The sequence below is a fragment of the Octopus sinensis genome, linkage group LG14, assembly GCF_006345805.1.
Source record: "Octopus sinensis linkage group LG14, ASM634580v1, whole genome shotgun sequence".
Taxonomy (NCBI): Eukaryota; Metazoa; Mollusca; class Cephalopoda; order Octopoda; family Octopodidae; genus Octopus; species Octopus sinensis.
Window position 1 is genome coordinate 31,537,685 of NC_043010.1, and position 20,543 is coordinate 31,558,227.

Sequence of the window (20,543 nt, forward strand, 5' to 3'; positions counted from 1 at the left end):
ATCTGGCAGAGTTTCTACAGCTGTATGCCCTTCCTAATGCCAACCACTCCAAGAGTGTAGTGGGTGCTTTTACGTGCCACCAGCATGAGAGCCAGTCTGGTGGTACTGGCAATGGCCACACTCGAAAATGGTGTTTTTTATGTGCTACCTGCACAGGAGTCAGTCCAGTGACACTTCCAACGACCTCGCTCGAATATTTTGTTCACGTGCCATTAAGGTGGTGCTGGTAATGATCACGCTCAAATGGTGCTTTTTACTTGCCCACTGGCACAGAAGCCAGACAGCTGCTCTGGCAGTGATCCTGCTTGGATGGAGCTGTTAGAGCTCCATTGTCACGGGTGCCAGTCATCAAATTTGGTTCAATTTCGATTTCACTTGCCCCAAAAGGTTTTCGCAAGTAGAGTTTAGTGTCCAATGAAGGGAGGTTGGCATGGGTGCCAGTCGTCGAATTTAGTTCGATTTCGATTTCACTTGCCTCAACAGGTCTTCACAAGCAGTTTTGTGTCCAAAGAAGGAAAGGTATGCATAAGTGGGCTGGCTACATCCCTGGTAAAGGCCATGACTTATGGTCTTGCTTGTTCTGCCGGGTCTTCTCATGCACAGCATATTTCCAAAGGTCTTGGTCACTAGTCACTGCCTCGGTGAAGCCTAATGTTCGAAGGTCGTGCTTCACCACCGCATCCCAGGTTTTCCTGGGTCTACCTCTTCCACAGGTTCCTTCAACTGCTAGGATGTGGCACTTTTTCACACAGCTATCTTCATCCATTCTCGCCACATGACCATACCAGTGCAATCTTCTCTCTTGCTCACCACAACTGATGCTTCTTAGGTCCAACTTTTCTCTTAAGGTACTTACACTCTGTTGAGTATGTACACTGACATTACACATCCATCGGAGCATACTGGCTTCATTCCTTGCAAGCTTATGCATGTCCTCAGCAGTCACGGCCCATGTTTCACTGCCATGTAGCATGGCTGTCCGTACACATGCGTCATACAGTCTGCCTTTTACTCTGAGTGAGAGGCTCTTTGTCACCAGCAGAGGTAGGAGCTCTCTGAACTTGGCCCAGACTATTCTTATTCTAGCTGCTACACTTTCAGCACACCCACCCCCCGCTACTGACTTGGTCCCCTAGGTAACGGAAACTATCAACTACTTCTAGTTTTTCTCCCTGGAATGTGACAGAAGTTATTCTCTGCACACTTTCAGCGTTTATTGCTCCTGAGCATCTGCCACAATCAAAAACTATTTTCTTAGTTAGCCTTCCTTTGACATTGCTGCACCTCTTATGTGTCCATAGTTTACACTGGGTACATCTTATAGAGTTTCTACCTATGCCTTTTCTATAGATTGAGCAGGGCCATCAACCTGAAGGGATTTGTGGTTTGTCTATCTTCCTACTTATTAGGACTTTGGTTTTAGCTAGGTTGACTCTAAGGCTCTTCGATTTTAATCCTTGCTTCCACATCTGAAACTTCTCTAGTTCTGATAGTGACTCAGTAATTAGAGCAAGGTCGTCAGCATAGAGGAGCTCCCAGGCACATCCTATCTTGAATTCCTCTGTTATTGCCTGGAGAACTATGATAAATCTCTCTCTATATAAACGGCAGTTTGTCTGTGCGTTTTCTGTGTGTCTGTTTTCTCGTACCCTCACTCTGACCACGGCTTTCAACCGATTCTGATGAAACTTGACACACACATAGCCCAATGTCATAATTCAAAACTAACGCAGCGAAAATTTTGAAAAGTTCCCCCAGTTCTGAAAAAGATCGATAAATTCGACATGGGGTCGAGAATCTGAAACCCAAACCACAGACCGTCTAGGGGACGCAACTCCACCTTTTTTATCCATAAAAAAAAATTTACCATCATTTTTTTCCCATTTTTTTGCTATTTTTTGGCTATAACTCTCTAAAAATGCTTTATAGTTATTTCCCTTACAAACCCGAGCAACGCCGGGCGATACTGCTAGTAGTTTATATATATAAATAGATATGTGTGTATTTTTAGTTATTAAGAAAATATACATTAAAAAATTACATAGTTTTTACATAAAGTAGAATATAATATTATATAACTTTACTGTTTGTTATTACATAGGTTACTACATGCATGTCTACATGTATATGTGTATATATAGATATGTATGTATTGATTTATACGTTAAGATATGTATATATAAATATTATAAACATTTTCAATTATTCATGATATTTACAATTAGTTTTAATCATTCGGTCTTCAATCAACCAACCGTAACTGAGACAAAGAAATTCAAATTTGTTAAGCAATTAGATTTAGCTTATGATTAAAAATAATTGCTCCCCAATCCCCGATAGATTTAAATCACTAAAATATTAAGATATAACGAATAACAAGACTCTTGTAGCTAATCTATTATCTCTTAACACATGAACTCTTATTACGAAATATTCTGTGAAATTATATTATTAATTCGGTGTAGAAACATGTATGTATAATTTCGTCATAACAAAAAGAAAAAAATTTTCATATAGATATTGGTGTATATTTGTACATATGAATATATATGCATGTTGCTTCAATTTGTTGCCCACGTGCATGGACTTATGTGTATGCAGAAGAATAATATTGTAATAACTCTGGTCTAACTGTATGTTATATGTATATATTGACTGTGATTTTAAAATTGATAAGATTACCTCTTTCGTAACTATCTGTTTATATTATATTATGGTATACTATATATTGGAATCTCCTATAATATATATTGTGAACTGAAGATTACACTGAATCTATTATTATTATTATTATTATTATTAATAATAATAATAATAACAATAATATTAGTAATAATTAAATATTATGTGTGTATTCATGAATATGGATGTATATGTATGTTCCATATATGTATATATATATGTATATAATTAATTGTCTATATGCTTGTGCGTATGTTTAATTGTGCCTATTTATGTACATGTATAGGCAGTGGCCGGGCAACAAAATTTGCTGTTGGACTTATAAAACTTTAATTCAACCCCTTTAATTCTTGATATCATTTCTATCCTGTGTAAGCTGGACATTTTTTATATGTAAACATATGTATACTTTTTGTATTAAATGCATTTAATATTTTTTGTATATCAACTTGCCTAACCTCACATTTACTCCTCCACCTCTTGAGTACTATGAAGTGTATTCTGTACAGAGAATATCTGTTTCTCATCTATAAACCATGTGTGTGTGTGTGTGTGTGTTGATATGTGTGTATGTGTATAGCTGTGTGTTATATTTATAAGCATGTGTATATTCTTGCATAGATGTGTTTCTGTGTATGTTTCTGTGTGTATTTTGTATATTCAAGATTAACACACTGTATGGAAAGTATATGGAGATATGGTTGGTGTGAAAGTGTGATTGTTGAAAGTTCAGACTTCTTTTGTGGATATTAGATGATTTTGAATAAAAGTTTATAGCTAAAGAACACAGTTTGTTGGTGTTAGGTTGACTTTCTGCCTAGAAGCACTTGTCCGTGACTTCTTTAAAATCTTTACACCAACTGTCTTGTCCCTAAACCAGCTGACCACCCGTGTAATTACTTTGGTAGTTATTTTAGATCATTTGGTTATATTTTTAAGTTACTTTATCTCTGTTATTTAGCTTAAATTTTTTTATTTGGCATTTAAACTTAACTGATCTAAGGGCATTCATATGTGAAGAAATTTTTTTCTATACTAGATAGCAACACAGCTTGTCTTTGCTCTGTTGTTGAGCTTTTATTGGTCAAATCACTGTAATTTTATTCACTTTTGGCCTTCTATACATTGTAAGTATAGAGTGAATTTTATGTGATCTGATGAGCTTTCTTTATTTGCACTTATTTGTAAATATGCAATTGTATAAAACTGAGCATACATACATACTAGTATGTATTATACTAATGTATACTTTGTATAATTTCTTATACACTGATTTACTCATATAAATATAAATACATACACACATACACACAATGGTACAGCCCTGGCTAAGCTAAATCATAAAATATATCTGAAGTTCCAGATTAGGCAGATAAGTTCATGTGAAAGACAATAGCCATCTTTGGCACAATTACCTTTAATTAATTTGATGGGGGTGAGTGTAAGATAGTGATAAATTTGGGTTGTACAAAGTTGATCTGAGTGGTAACAATGGTTGAAGGAAGGGTATGTGTGTGTGTGTGTAAGGAAAATTAGAAGGTCATCCGGGAAGGAGCTGTCATAATCATGTTCTCTACATAATCTTAGGTTTGGACTGGGGCGATGGAGAAGAAAATTGTGAAGGAGTAGAAGGTGGGAGGAGGGGGCATTAAGATGTTTACTTTTTTTTTCTATTTTGTACTTGATTTTACATTTTCGTGTGTGTGTGTATATACACATATACATATGTATGCATGCATATATACAAACATAGAAAAGGAGAAAGGTGGTCATGCTCAAAAGCATGTGAATAGTTATAACATTTATACATACACACATCCTTGAGACTCTGTGTGTGTGTGTGTGTGTGTGTGTGTGTGTGTGTGTGTGTGTGGTTGGTATATAATGTGATGAGCAGATATTCATAGTAACATCACTAGTTAATGCCCCCACCTGCCCTCTTTTCCCCACTTCCTTCTCCACCACTAATTTATCACTAATTTGCTCTTGTCTTGCAGTATAATGAAGTGTACAACTTCCCAATGAAGGCATTTACCAAGGTGTTAGATGGAGAAGAGGTAGAAGAGGAGGAGGAGGAGGATGAAGAAGAAGAAGAAGAGATAGACAGTGAAGAGGAAGGAAACCGAGGGCAGATTGCAGAGGAGGTGGAAGAAGAGATGGAGAAAGTGAAAGGCGAGAAGGTAAAAATATTAAAATTTTTGTTGTTGTTGGTTTGCTGTTGCTCAGAGTGATGATTGTGATATAAATATTTGTGTAATAACTATTTTTTTATTCTTTATTGTTTCAACCATTTGACTGCAGCCATGCTGGAGCACCGCCTTTAGTTGAACAAATCGACCCAGGATTTATTCTTTGTAAGCGTAGTACTTACTCTATCAGTCTCTTTTGCCGAACCACTAAGTTACGGGGACGTAGACATGCCACCATCGGTTGTCAAGCCTGAGGCTATAGTAGAAGACACTTGTCCAAGGTGCCATGCAGTGGGACTGAACCTGGAACTATGTGGCTGGTAAGCAAGCTACTTACCACACAGCCACTCCTGTGCCTATATGCAAAAATATCGAAGTTTATGCATATATACAAACATACTTTCTGTTTCTTTTGTGATGCTTATACATATCAGCATCATCATCATTTAAATGTCCATTTTCCATACTGGCAAAGGTTGGATGATTTGAAAGGAACTGACAAACCAGAGGACTATTTCAAGCTCCAATAGCTACTTTGGCATGGTTTCTATGGTTGGATGCCCTTGCTGGTGCCAACCACTTTACAGTGTAGTGAGTACCTCACAAAACTCAGAGATGTAGTATTGAGAGAAAGGCTTCATACCAGTTGATGAAATTAAAGTATAATAGAGGAACAGGAAAGCTGGAAAAAATGAGAAGATGGTGGCTATGAGGTATCTGAGCACCCTTCAAGTTACAGGAAGGTGAATATAAGAGAAGTGGTACAAAGGATTTGATAAAGTGAGTGGGTTGGTAAGTTCTTGAGGGTGTGAAAGGAAAGGTAGATGGATTAAAATGAGGTGAATGCAGTGAATAGTAAAAATGGGTGGGGGCATGGTCAGAGGTAAACATGGTTGGTGGTGGTGGGGAATTGGAGTATATCAGGGAGATAACAAATAATGCGAAGTATGTGGAGGGTGTAAGAGAGATGCATGGTGCTAGAGACGAGTGATACATAGTGGTGAGAATAGTGAGTGAGGAATAGAGGTAGTGGGGTGTTACTGGAAAAGGAGTGGTGAAAGGAGTATTCAGTAGGGATTTGCACCCCACATCAGCTTTAACTTAAGCTGATGTCGGGTGCAGAAATGTATGTCGCGATCCACTGTTAAAGCCTGTTAACTTCCATCCTTGTGTTTTATTCATCAGCATCATCATCATTTCATGTTGGAATGGGTTGGATGGTTTGACCAGGGCTGGCAAGCTGGAAGGCTGCATCAGACTCCAGTCTGATTTGGTATAGTTTCTATAGCTGGATGCCCTTCGTAATGCCAATCATTCTGAGAGTGTAATGGGTTCTTTTATGTGCCACCAGTACAGGTGCCATTTGCATGACACCAGAATCAGCCATGACTGCTGTTTTACTTGGTTTAACCCTTTCGATACTGACCCGGCTGAAAAATTTTTTGGTTCATAATACCAACCCGGCCGTAGCCTGCTGAGAGTACCCATTGTTATTTAAATGTGAATTTAAGCCCAAATCTCGTAAGTACATTTGTGAAAATACGTGATTTCATTTTGTAAATAGTTGGGTTATAGTATCCGAAAATGAAAGCAGCGATTATGAAGAAAGAAAGCGGTGATAGCGACAGCAAAGACGATTTTACATCGGAATGAAGTAACAACTTTAAAAATGTTTTTATTAGCAATTTTTCTGAGGAGATAGAGTTTATCTATAGTCTTTCTTAGGAAGCAAGACCATCAGACTTTTATTTTTTTCAGTATGCTTGTTTGAAGAGATTACTGTGGAAACAAACACAAAATGGGGGATCAAAGTTTGGAAAATTTGTGAAGCAAATACTAGGTATGGCTGTGGATTTAGTTTTTATACAGGGAAAATAATGTTAGTCAGCATGGCCTAGGGTATGGTGTGGTCTGGAATTTATTGTTTGAAGCGATCACTGCGGAAACAAACTTACACAGAATGTAAACAAACACAAAATGGGGGATCAAAATTTGGAAAATTTGTGAAGCAAATACTAGGTATGGCTGCGGATTTAGTTTTTATACTGGGAAAATAATGTTAGTCAGCATGGCCTAGGGTACGGTGTGGTCTGGAATTTATTGTTTGAAGCGATCACTGCAGAAACAAACTTACGCAGAATGTAAACAAACACAAAATGGGGGATCAAAATTTGGAAAATTTGTGAAGCAAATACTAGGTATGGCTGTGGATTTAGTTTTTATACAAGGAAAATAATGTTAGTCAGCATGGCCTAGGGTACGATGTGGTCTGGAATTTATCACTTCCCTACCATAACCAGGGCCGTATAATATTTTTTGACCGATTTCTTTAGTTCGGTCAAACTTGCGGTGGATTTAGGTGGATTCCAGTATTTCAGTTTATATCACCTTTATGGTACACCTGTTCTGTTGTGCATTACATTCAACTGATGATCTAGTGATGTGCACAATTCTTCTATATCAAAATTTTGTTGCATACCCAATTGAATATTAGCTGCTGATTCATTTTCTATGGTGATGTTTAAACAAAATTTTTATATTTTTACCTTTGCTCAGTTTACCTGGATTTACCTGTAATTAAAGTCACTTTGAGACAAAAGAACCCTTTCTTTAATTATGTTCCAAATATCATATTAATATGTTGATAAGTAAAAAAGTTACAGTTATTTAATAAAACTAGTCTAAATTCATGATTATTATAGAATTTAATTGAAACTCATGAGGGGGTGTGTTTTGGTCAGAAATATAGTAACAAAAGGGTTAATGGGTTTTCTTCTCAAACATGACATAGTGCCAAAGGTCTTGGTCATTTGTCATTGCCTCCATGAGGTCCAACACTCAAAAGGTGCTTTTCACATGCGACTGGCATCATCCACTTTGACCTTCACGAGGCCCAATGCTCGAAAGGTGCTTTTTTATGTGCCAGTTACGTGACACCAGCATTGGCCACAACTATGATTTCACTTGGCTTGACAGGTCTTCTCAAGCAACATTCAAACGGTATATTTCACATGCCACCAGCACAATTGATTAGGAATAGAATTAAACCAGATGAGATGCAGTTTGGTTTTGTACCTGGGAAGAGTGCCACAGATGCCATGTGAGATTACTGTAGAAGTATTTGGCCAAAAGTAAACCATTGTACTTGGCTTTTATTGATCTGGAGAAAGCTTTCGATAAAGTTTCTCACTCTGTTATCTGTTTATTATATTGAAATGGCTGTAGAAGAGAGAAAAAAAAAAGAGGAAATTTTGAAATATCAAAGATATCATTTGTTTTCTATCTCTGATCATCCAGCCATCCATCTCATTATCACATGTCATCATCATTTAATATCTGTTTTTCAGACTGGCATGGGTTGGATGGTTTGGCAGGAGCTGGCACACCAGAGGGTTGCAGCAAATTCCAATGTCAGCTTTGGCAAGAGTTCTGTGGCTAGGTGCCCTTCCTAATGCCAACCACTGTACAGAGTGTACTGGGTGCTTTTCATATGCCACCAGTACTAGTGAGGTTACCAAATAACTCAGAAACCAAGGCCGTCTCAACTGAGGAGGGAGTAGTATTAAGGGAGTTAGGGATAACCGAAATGCAGTTATTGCTGAACATGGTGGAAGCACAGTCACTCATGAATAGTAGTTGGAAGGGAAGGTGGAGGAAGTAGGTGTGGGTCAGGGAGGTAATAGTGGCAGCAAACATATGAAGTTTGTGGAGGGTGGGATGCGCAGTGCTCAGGACAAGGTATACATAAAGGTGGAAATTGTGGAAACAGAAGTAATGGGGTCAGGGTTGCCATTGGTAACATGGTGGGTGTACAAGGGAAAGGGGAGATGGAAGGGCTGTTCATCTTTAGAATATAAGAGAAAAGGCTGTGGTTCCAGGATGGTTGAATGGTGGGGGTGATGAAATACATGCAGTTCTACTCTCATAGTTATAGCAGTTAAGTTAATAGTGCTCTACCTAATAGTGGTGGAGGGGGACAGATTTGGTGCAGGGGCATTGACATAAGTGATATGATTTTAAGGCCTCACATTTGCTTAGTTGAACCAGTTTTCTGCAATTGCCAATCATCTTGGTCCTTTGTCATCTCCTCAGTAAAGCTCAATCTCTGAAGGTCATCATTTTGTTAATATATATATATACACACACATATATATATATATAACTTTAAAATTTTTAATTTTTCTCCTTTGAATTGTAGTGTCTTCACAAAAGCTTTATTCTCAATCAAATACACACACAATAACACACATGCATGTGTGCACCCATAAACACACACATACATGCACATGCACACTAATATATGCATCCATATTCTCACACATACAAGTACTGATACATGCAGACACACAAATATCAATTGTCGAAATGTTGAAAGTAAATGGAAACATGTCACTTAAGTCAGTAACTGCCTTAATATGAATGAAATAAGTTATGAATAATCCTTATCATCATCATTGAAATGTATATTTCATTCTCTGTCACAACTTCTACCATACACCATGCACTGTTACCACTGCTACACACTTCCCAAAGCTATTACAACCTTCAGTACACCTCACTCATCACCATCACTTCTCTCTGAAAGAGGAAGCTGTATTGTGTGGACTTGTAAAATATTAATGTCAACAAATTTTGAGATGTCTACTTATAATTCCCATACCAGGAAAGTCTTCTTTTGTACAGATCACATCTGGTTTCTTTTATATCTGTTTTTATTTTTTCTCTCTTTTCATTTGTGATCCATCATTCACTAATATTACTCATCCACCAGAGCATCGTCACATCATTTTTTTTTCTACATTCAAGGCCTGTTTAGTACTTGTTGGGATCTTTATAAGAAGAGCAAAGCCCTTTGTTACCATCAAAGGTTAAGCTCCCTGAATTTTTCCACTCTGTTCTTACTCTGGTTACTATGCTTTTGGAATACTCACCTCCGCTTCCATTTAGTTCCTGAGGTAAAACTATCAACAACTTCTAGTTATTCTTTTGAACATTTGAGGAAGATTATACACAATTCATGTGTATAATCTTCTTGAAGAAACTGGCAAACAGGATCAACAGCTTTGATAGCAGAGCCCTGAGAACCATCAAATGATACCATCGCATTTCCAATAAAGAACTGTGAGCATGCACGGATCAGCCTGCAGCCTCCCACATCATAGTTATCTGTTGCATATGCTAGCATGGGCATTTCTTCCATCTCCTACTGAATCATCCTATCATGGCTCATTAAATGCAGCAGCTGCAGTCTGGAAAAGACCATGTAGCAGGCCCCACACCAGATAGCTCGATGTGATTGGGGAAGATCTTCAAAGGCTTGATGTCACCTTGAAGGATGCAGAGTGGCTGGCATAGGACCACCAGCAATGGACCTGCTCTGCTCTATGTATGATGGCATCTCTGGGGTCACTAATGTGGGATCACCCTAGCCCCATCAAATGAGCATGAAGCAAGAAAGTATCTTTGCTTGTATAGCAGTTAACAACGATTAACTATGCAAGTGACTTAGATATTTCAAGTATCTCAGTATCTGTATCTGTAGTCCAGCTGCCTTTGTACTCTTAATTGCTCTATCTCACATATAGATAGAATTGCTGGTCCTCCTTTGGATCTCCTTTGAGTGGACTCTCCTATGCAGACTTCTCATTCTGTAACATCACATGCAGAACACATGCCAAGTCTGTATCTAAGCTTTTAGAACTTTATCTGCATAATGTTGCCTTCCATCTGCCTGGAGCCTTATTCTTTTTCTTTTCTTCTTCTACTCTGGGTACAAGACCCACAATTTTTGGGGAGAGGGCCAGTTGACCCCAGTGTGCAACTGGTACTTAATTTATTGACCCTGAAAGGACGAAAGGCAATGTTGACCTTGGCAGAATTTGAACTCAGAATGTAAAGACAGGCGAAATACCACTAAGTATTTTGCTCAGCATGCTAACATTTCTGCCATCTTACCACCTTCTCTTGGAGCCTTACTCTAGCAAGAGGTCTGGTCTGAAGCCTTCGCCTGATATCCTATAGATTTATAGCATAGACAACGACCAGTTGTCTGTTACAAGTCCTTATCTTATCCCCTGTAATATGCATCAACTAGAACTTCTCTGAACATACAATTAAGGTCTCCTTCAGCTTCTATATATTACTTGTCCATATTGTCATATACTAAGCTCAATAACTAATAAATTTTACTATAATTTTATATATTCTATCTACATACTTAGAGTACATCAAGTTATGTGGAATATGTTCCTTACGATGAATTTGAAGAAAGTGATATTGAAGATCTTGAGGTGAGTATTACACTGTTCTGATGTGTTGGCATGTTTATATATATATATGTGTGTGTGTGTATGCATATATATATATATATATATATATATATATTGTATATGCATATGATACAGCGGCGAGCTGGCAGAAACATTAGCACGCCGGGCGAAATGCTCAGTGGTATTTCGGCTGCTGTTATGTTCTGAGTTCATTTTTCGCTGTGGTTGACTTAGCCTTTCGTCCTTTCGGGGTCGATTAAATAAGTACCAGTTACACGCTGGGGTCGATGTAATCGACTTAATCCCTTTGTCTGTCCCTGTTTGTCCCTCTATGTTTAGCTCCCTGTGGGCAATAAAGAAATAAATATATGCATATGTGTGTATGTACATAGATATGTAGAAAGAATAGAAAAAAAAAAGTGGGACTGGAGATAGAAATTGGTAAAGAACCGATTACGTTAGCGAGGTAGATAGGGGTGTGATTTCATTTCATTATCAGCATACTTAAATTATTGTAGTAGTTGCAGTAAATTATTATCACATTAGTGTATCTGTCACAGCAGATATACTTTTTTCCAATTTTTAGCAATCTTGCAATTTTCATGAAATTAATTTTTTTTATGCCAACTATATCAACAGTATCCTTTTAAGAGCTTTTTACTTTTTAGAATGATATGAGGGTATGGTAGGGCAAGGGACAGCATTAAGATAACTAACAAAATGAGGTAGTAAAGTCAACAAGAAGGATTTATTAGACAAATATGTGTCTTATATTATCCACATTTTACTAAAAGAAAAAAAATACAAATCTGGAAAAATTTACTTGACAATAAGAACTATGATGCAGAAAATTCAAATGTTTGTAATTCATATTTAGTCTTCAGACTTTGATTTAATACAGTTCACTCACGCTACTTCTTTTAAAGGTCCTTCTTCCACATATCTTGTGGAATGTCCTCTTATTCTACACTTTTTCCACTCTGGTAGAGACTGTTTCCACTACTGATTCACTTCTTAATCACAGATCAACCATTTAAAGTATCTCTCAAACTCTCAATCTGGTATATCTTTCTCCTTAAATGTCTTGAATCTTCTGAACAATTTGTTATCTACTTCCAAACCTGATTCATCACACTGATGAAGTCTATTGCTCTCATTAACCTAGTAATTTGTGCATGGTCAGTGTAATGCTGACCTAGTTTAGGTTTGTTCAAAGAAATAGATAAAACCAGTGTAAATGCTTTGGTAATGCTAACATTGATCTGATCTTTGTTATTAAGGGTTCTCAGAATACTGGCTAACTGAGTGCCAAAAAATTTGAATATACTCTTAGCAGCTTATTTCATTCTTTAACCCTTTAGCATTCAGATTACTGTCAAAAGTAATACTTATGTATTCAAATTATTTTGAATTAATCTTGCATTATCTTGTAGCTTTGCAATTTTGATGAGGTAACTGTTAACTTTTCGAAATAATAATTGTGGATTGGTGCGGGAGGCCGGATCTGGCCAGTTTGACCATAAAACAGGAAGAATACTTTGGCTGGATATGGCTGGTTTAAATGCTAAAGGGTTAAACTTAATTTAATATGTACAAAACTACAGCATAATGAGCTCACAATATACTGGACTGATACTTCTAATGATCTTTTCAACATTATCATAGCAATATTTTTGACCAAGATATGATAAAAAAACAAAGATTATATTAGTCTGATAATTAAGATGTTGATCAATTTCTTATATTCTGTACATGAGTGTGTTTGGAAACCATCAATGAGAAATCAGCTCAATTTTTGCCTTAGAATTATAAAGAATGATATTGAATCATCATCATCATCTAGTACAAATAAAATTTAACCCTTTAGTGTTCAGATTAATTTGTCAAATGTAATGCTTATCTGTTCACATTAATTTTGATTTATTCAGGTTCAAGTGGGGTGTCCACAATATTTACTTGTAACTTTGTTAATTTTCTACATAGAGCTTTGAAACTTTGTAAATGGGTACTTATATGCCAGTGGTTTATAATTACGTAATTTTAGCTGATCTTTCTGACTAAATTTGACTTTTATGGGCAGGTAAATTTAATTAACAGGTGTAAAAACAATAACATTATGAATAAACACTAAAATTCATATTCTTAATACATCTTACCTGTTTGGTTTGCTGCTAAAATTATCCCAGATGCCAACGGCCAACAATTTTACATTTTTCAAGATGAGGTACATTAATTTGAATTAATTAAAATACAGGTGTAATCGGTACAAGATTTTACTCTTTTTCTCTATTTCGTTCAAATGTCATCATTGAAAAGAAAGTACAAAACTCTTTTACTAGTCAATATACCATTGGCTATGCACTCTTATACAATTTAATGAATTTATTCACGTAACAGGATGCATCTAATAAAAAAAATCTCATTAACAGGTGAGACAAAGGTGAATACAGGTGTGTAACATACTGAAAATTAATATGTAGTTCTCACTTTCACATATTATATTATAAAATTAAAAGGAATATGCAAAATTATACATTTATGGCATATTTATGTCGTGAAATTGTCCAAAGCACCCTTTTACACAAGGGCACTTGGCAAAATGAACACATGTATGAAGTCTCGACCTGGTACCCTTTCGCAGTTTTTCTTTTTTGCTGCGAACACAGTCTGCAAACTTTTTTCCTTCCATTTATTTTTTCCACTTGATGAAAGTCAATATTTTCTCTGTTGACATCCACCTCAGTTAATTTTGCTTTTCTCCCAGTTCTGTGCTTTCTAGAAGAAAAGCCCTCACGTAACTGAGATGCGATGGCAACCCGAAATTTCAAGTGGTCGTAGTCTTTCGGTGGCGGAGGTACTTTGTGGCTTTTTACGTATACAATGTGTGCATTTACTATTGTTAAATTAACTAAAAACCACAAAATGTACCTCCACCATTTCTTCCCAGGTCGACCAACTGGGTAATATGCCCGATATTGGTCGGATTTGTCTACCCCACCCATATATTTGTTGTAACAAATATTCACGAGGGGTTTTCCCTCAGCCCCAACACCAGGTTGTTCGTTAGAAGACAGAAATAAAATCTGTCTTTTGTCTTTAAATGCAGTAACTAATAAATTTTATTTTTGCATCTGCAAAATGTCCCCTCTTTTTTTCAATTTATTTTTTGTTTCATGGGGTAAACCTTTACGGTTTCCCATAACAGTGCTTACACGGGCAAGATTTTTAGCCAAAGCCACTGAAGAAAAAAAACGATCGAAATAGAGGTGTCGGTGCTGATGGTGAAAAGGTTGTGTAAGGGACCATACAACATCATGTCCCAATCCATGCGGTCTTTTCCCATTATACTTCTTACCTGTGTAAACATCGAAGTTTACACAGTATCCTGTCTCCGATTCACAAACTTCCCATACCTTGATCCCCCTTTTAGTAGGTTTGGGAGGCATGTACTGCCGAAAATGTACTCTGCTCTTAAATCCTATTATGGCTTCATCTACACTGAGATTTTTCCCAGGTAAATAAACAGTTTTATAATTATTTACAAGTAAATCTATCATGGGACGTACTTTGTACAGGGGATCGTAGTTTGGGTTGTTTTTGTTGGGGGCATTGGCAGAATCAGCTAAATGCAAATACTGAGATATTTTCGAATACCTTTGCTTCGACATGATGCTCGAAATATATAGGTCGCCATACCTTACATCGGGACTCCAATAGTTCCACAGTCGAGGAAGCTGTTTAACTCCAAACATAATGTTAATTGTAAAAAATGCTCTCATTTCCACAGTATTAGTTGTGCTGCCATAGTGGATCGTTTCTTCCTCGAACAGAAATTAAATGTTGCGCATATTTGTTCGTTTGCTCCGCAACATTTTCAAAAAAACTTTCAGGCAAAAATAAAAACAGATAGTCCAGTGGTTGAGCATCAGGAGGTAAATTGTGTTGTGGACCAGTGTTTTCTGTAAAATCAGAAATTGTGACTGGTGTCGTAATTTTTGACCATGTTGCCTTGCTTACACTATCGTTTTCATCACTTTCATTTTCTTCACTTTCGTTATCGAAATCTTCTTCGTCCGACGAGTAATCACTGATATCAATATCAGATTCATCCGAAGTCAAAATACTTTTGTTTTCGTTGATATCTTCAATATCATCAATAGTAAAGCCTTCAAAGTCGGAATCGCTACTTGCTGATGCCATTTCTTTCACAACAAACGTATACAGTTCTCTTCAAATGTGGAAATAACCATGTGGTCTAAACAATTTCACAGTATTTATACTTGAATAAAGGCGGGAAAGGCTTCATCTCGCATTATCTCAAAGCTACGAGAATTTAATAACGTGATTTGTTAATTTTTTCATCGATTTCGTAGAGTGATTGTTTACGGCCAGATTTGGCTGGTTTGAACATATAAAGGGGAATTAATTCTGGCCGGTTACGGCCGGTTTGAACACTAATTTATTTCAGAAGTCCCGTTCTGCAAAACTTACAATAAACTTTACATTTCAACATTCTGTTAGCAGTTTAATGGTACCATTTGAGTATTCTTTTTGTAAAAATAGCTACAAATGACTTCAACCATCCTATCATGACATTCTTCTTTCAAAATTACCGAAGAGATACATTGAATTTCTTTTGCTTACAAAGATTAATATATATACACCAGAGTTTGTAATTTTCTTCCTTCTTGTATGGGCAGGCCTGTTTTATTACATTATAGAAAATAAGGGTAGAGGAACATTGCAAAGCTGTGATATGAGATATTGATAAATCGGTTATAGCTGATCATGTATGGAAAAATGGAGAGCGTCTCCCTCTGTGGGACGAAGTTAAAATAATAGACAGAGAACACCACTGGAAAATACGAAAACTAAAAGCAGCAGCATGTATGCTAGGACACAACAACCTCTTAAGCAGACCGAGTGCAGATATGAATAGTATATATGGGAACCGGTATTAAGGAAGGATAGGAAAATATTAGATTTATAAGCCCTAAAATTCACACCATAATTGCTCATGGGCATATGGTGTAGTGGTTAAGAGTGCTGGCTACTAACCCCAAGATTCCGAGTTTGATTCCAGGCAATGACCTGAATAATAATAATAACATTGAAAAATACCTTAGGAACGAGAACCCAGGTTCGAAATGTCCGCAAGACACCTGATGAAGGCTGGAGGGTATATCAGCGGAAATGTGTTAACAACAAACCAGATGAGGACAAATATCCATGAAATGTAAAATAATGTAAATGAAGGACATCTAGAGGTCAAAAGTGGATTCCTGACAAAAAATTTCAGTCAAAAAAACAGGTACCCACACTCTGCATCTCCATTTTTTGGAAGAATGCCCAAATCATTTACAAAAGTCTATGAAAAGGCCTTTTGCCCACTGTGCATGGATGTATTGTAAGAGTACTGTAATACTGCAATAGTCCTGGATACATCTATATGACTAGCATTGACATCTAATAGACTGTCATAGTCGGGAGGTGGGATGTTAGGGTGACAAAGGCTATGTGTGATGCAGAATGCTGGACAGATCACAGACTTATTCATGACAGCAAGCGAAGCTGGCAAACAAGTGACTAAACGTCAACAAAGGGCACAGTGTGAAATAGAACCTCAGCAAAAACCTGGGCAGCAAGTTGAGGCAACTCAATATTGGTACAAAGAGTGTAGAAGAATACTGGATGATGTTCAGTACATCTTCAATGTTTATTGCCCGTGTGCATCACAAAAATTATCTTCCTGTTTAACCTTCCTTTGATATTGCAACAGCTTTTATGTGTCCATAGCTTACACCGGGTACATTGTATGGAGTTTCTACCTACGCCTTTTCTACAGATTGAGCAGGCTCATCTGCCTGAAGGGGTTTGTGATTTGATAGCCTTCCTACTTACTAAGACTTCAGTTTTTGCTAGGTTAACCCTAAGGCCCTTTGATTCTAGACATTGCTTCCACACCCTAAACTTCGTCATAAAAACAAAGTTAAAGTGTATGTGTTTGCCTGTGTATTCTTGAAGAAATCAGTGCTGTAAGATGTGAGGAGTATATATAGTGAGAGCTGAGAGTGGCTTATAAGGATTCATGAGAGAAAATCATTGAATATAAATATATAGTAGAGTGTTCATTAAACAAAAAAAAACTAGAGGTGACTTTTTTGAAATTCTGGATATTACCCATTCACATTGCGAACTAGAAACCTCAATATAGTGGCTCAAACTCTTAAGAATAGCAGTCAATTCTCTCTCAATGTTAGCACTTTAAATAAAGAGGGATACATTAGACAATATAGTTCCTAATATGCATATTAATGTAATCACAAATATTTTAACACTTCCACTCACCATCAGAAATTACTTCACAGTTTCAATAATTACAGATTTATTTATCAGTGAGATCTGTAATTAAATATTCTTAAGATTTGAGTGAAATGCTTCACATACAAACATGTATATACAGGATAAGGTTGAGTTTGTTCAAGTGTCTTAGATGTGAGAGGAATACATGAATATTGTTTTGTAAAATAGTCCAACCCATGTTTATATGGGAAGTCATTAAACTGATAATGATAGTAAGGTAGAGGTATTGCATACATGGTTACATGTATGCACAGATATACAGGAAAATGATTTTAAAAAAAACTAATTCCTTCTTCAGTGTTAACAATTTCAAGAAAACATAGTTGGGGATGCTGAAGAATATTGGATACAGGAGTGGTAAAGGGAAAAAGAGTAAGTCAACACCATGGTGGTTAACTGTCATTTGGACAGACAACAATCTAATCTCCTTGTTTATTTTCTAATTAGGGAAGACTGGAGATAATAATCCTATCACAAACACACTGAACTTTCTATTGCCAACACAATTCCCACTACTTAAATCCCTACTCAGACACATTCTTATATGCATCACCACTTAGAGACCATGACTAAAATAATCTTTAAGATAAGATAGATAGAGCAATTTCAGATCAAGAGGATAATACCAGCGCCATTTCCACCCCTACCCCTCTTAACAACAACTACAATCATACACCAGCACTACTCCCACCATCACCACTTCTACAAACAGTTACATGGAGTGGCAGTAATAGAGAGGTCAACAGTGGCTACTAATTAATCATGAGAACAGTTTAATTAGGGGAGTTGGGAAGGGGAAGGAGATGAGACTTGATGCCCTTTAGCTCATCCTGTAGGTCAGGTCAATGAAGTTGACCCCATCTTCCTTGAAATATGTCTTAGGGAAAATAGTTTCTCTTCCTAAGAATACACCTACTCCCTCATTCCCCCGAACCTATTTCTTTACTTTTATCTCCACCATTTTAAAATCCAGTTTTTCATGCTTGCATGGATCAGACAGAATTTTTTGAAGCAGATATTCTATGGCTAACTTCACCTGTTTCCAAGCAAAGTAGCATTTCCCATGACCAGATATGTTTTCTCAGAAGATGAGAAATGAAGGGAGCCTCCTCTATGACTGTGTCATTTGTTTACTACTGTTGCACAATGTCACAATTGTTTTTCTTTTCGTTTATCTGTCCTTCAATCTATTCTTCTCTTCCTCTCTATTATGCATATTCAATGTGGGGAAAAAATCACATTAACAAAACATGTTTGCTCATAGATATCTGAATCCCAGCAAATTGCAACATCTCTGGCAAAGCATTTGAAAAGTTAAGTAAATACAAGGACCTTGAAACAGATTTCCTGTGAGAGAACAAGTTCAAAAATCAAACTGATGCTGAAAGTACGTTTATTAGCCACAGTTGGAAGTAGTAATGTAAGCAACTGTGAACAAATGTCTTTCACATGGGTAGCACAGCATCTTTTTTCCTTGTTCTAAATGATCTCAGAATCCAACCAGTCACTCGTCTACACAATGTTGCTATCTTAGTAATGTGCACATATCTTAGTATCTTGCTATCTTAGTAATGTGCACATTGCTCATATGGATTCTGAGGTCATGCACTGACCTTGACTTCAGGATTGCATAACATTCTGGTCCTGTTTATTCCAGTTGCAATCTGTTTATGGGCCTCTAGTAGAATGCTTGAAATTCTCAGCATTGTAATAGGATTGAACCCAATACCAAATGGTTGTGAACTTCTTAACCACTCAGCTTCGCTTGTGCCTATTAACCTTGTTATTTTGTCTTAATTGATCTTTTACAGGATCTCCGGTTAAGTGATTACAACTCAAGCAGTGATGAAGGGGATCTTGTTGCGAATGACAACAATGTGATGGGATTCTCATTACCAACAAAAGACAAGAAACACAAGCAAACAACAACAGAAGACCATTCTGCCTTAAAGAAGAAGAAGAAGATGTCAAAGAGAAAACCAAAAGTGATGATTGAATATGAGACAGAGCTTGAGCAACCTTCAACTTCCAAAGAGAAACTCAAGTATTGAGGGGTGTATTGGAGAAGGGGGTGGACTACAGGAGTTGGATTTGGACAGTCTGTATTTTTGATGAGAGTTCTGTGCGTGTGTTTTGTATGTCTGTCTGTCTGTCTGCCAGTATGTATGTGTTACTCTTCTACCTCAAGAGTATTGCCATATCAGTGATGTGTGTGGGAGGTGATTTACTGGATTATTTTCATGTAGGAGTGAGGAAGAACGAGTGGGATAAAGTGTGGTAATGTGGTGGGCATAGTTGGAGTGGGGTATGTAAATGGGGAGGGGAGATAAGGCCGAATAGTGTGAATGAGAGGAGTTTAAGGGTAAATGTTGATGGTGAGGTAAAGTATGATGTGTAAATTAAATGAAAAATAAAACTTGACTCTTTATATGATGTTTATCTGTTTTGTTTAGCTCATGTCTAGCTAGAGTTGAATAATTCTACTTGCTTGAGTCTGGCTGAAAATTGAGTTGCACTCAAATATTAATACATACATTTTTATTTTAAAGAATATATTTATTTTTAAAAGATTATTTACGTATATTTATTAATTTTATTATTGTAGTTAATTTTAACCTGATGAGTGGCTATATTTATATTGAAGTGATTTTACTACTACTACTACTAATATTTTTACTATAATCATTTCTTAAATATAGCCACGTAACACGTGTCGTTATTCTACTAAATATATACGTTTTATTGATTATTTTGTACATTACTTAATCATCGGTATGTTTTTTCTTATATTTAATATTTCTATTATATGTAATTTTCTAGATGGTGTAATTTAATTTTTCATTTTGAATTGATAAAAGGTGGTTTTTTTCTAATTTATATATATATGTACGTGTGTGTATATGTTTGTGTGTCTGTCCCCCCAACATCGCTTGACAACCGATGCTGGTGTGTTTACATCCCCGTAACTTAGCTGTTCGGCAAAAATGAACGATAGAATAAGTACTAGGCTTATAAAGAATAAGTCCTAGGGTTGATTTGC

At 36.6% G+C, this 20,543-nt stretch overlaps 1 protein-coding gene across 1 annotated transcript in view; it reads left to right on the top strand.

The window, feature by feature from the left end:
* Nucleotides 1-19,931, top strand: part of LOC115219069 (protein MAK16 homolog) — a 45,040-nt gene extending 25,109 nt beyond the window's left edge. Inside the window, exons 8-10 of the mRNA XM_029789130.2 lie at nt 4,680-4,862; nt 11,093-11,161; nt 19,315-19,931. Of these exons, the coding sequence (XP_029644990.1) occupies nt 4,680-4,862; nt 11,093-11,161; nt 19,315-19,554 (492 nt within the window). The 3' untranslated portion in view covers nt 19,555-19,931. The remainder of the gene's footprint in view (nt 1-4,679; nt 4,863-11,092; nt 11,162-19,314) is intronic.
* The last annotated feature ends 612 nt before the right edge of the window (nt 19,932-20,543 follow it).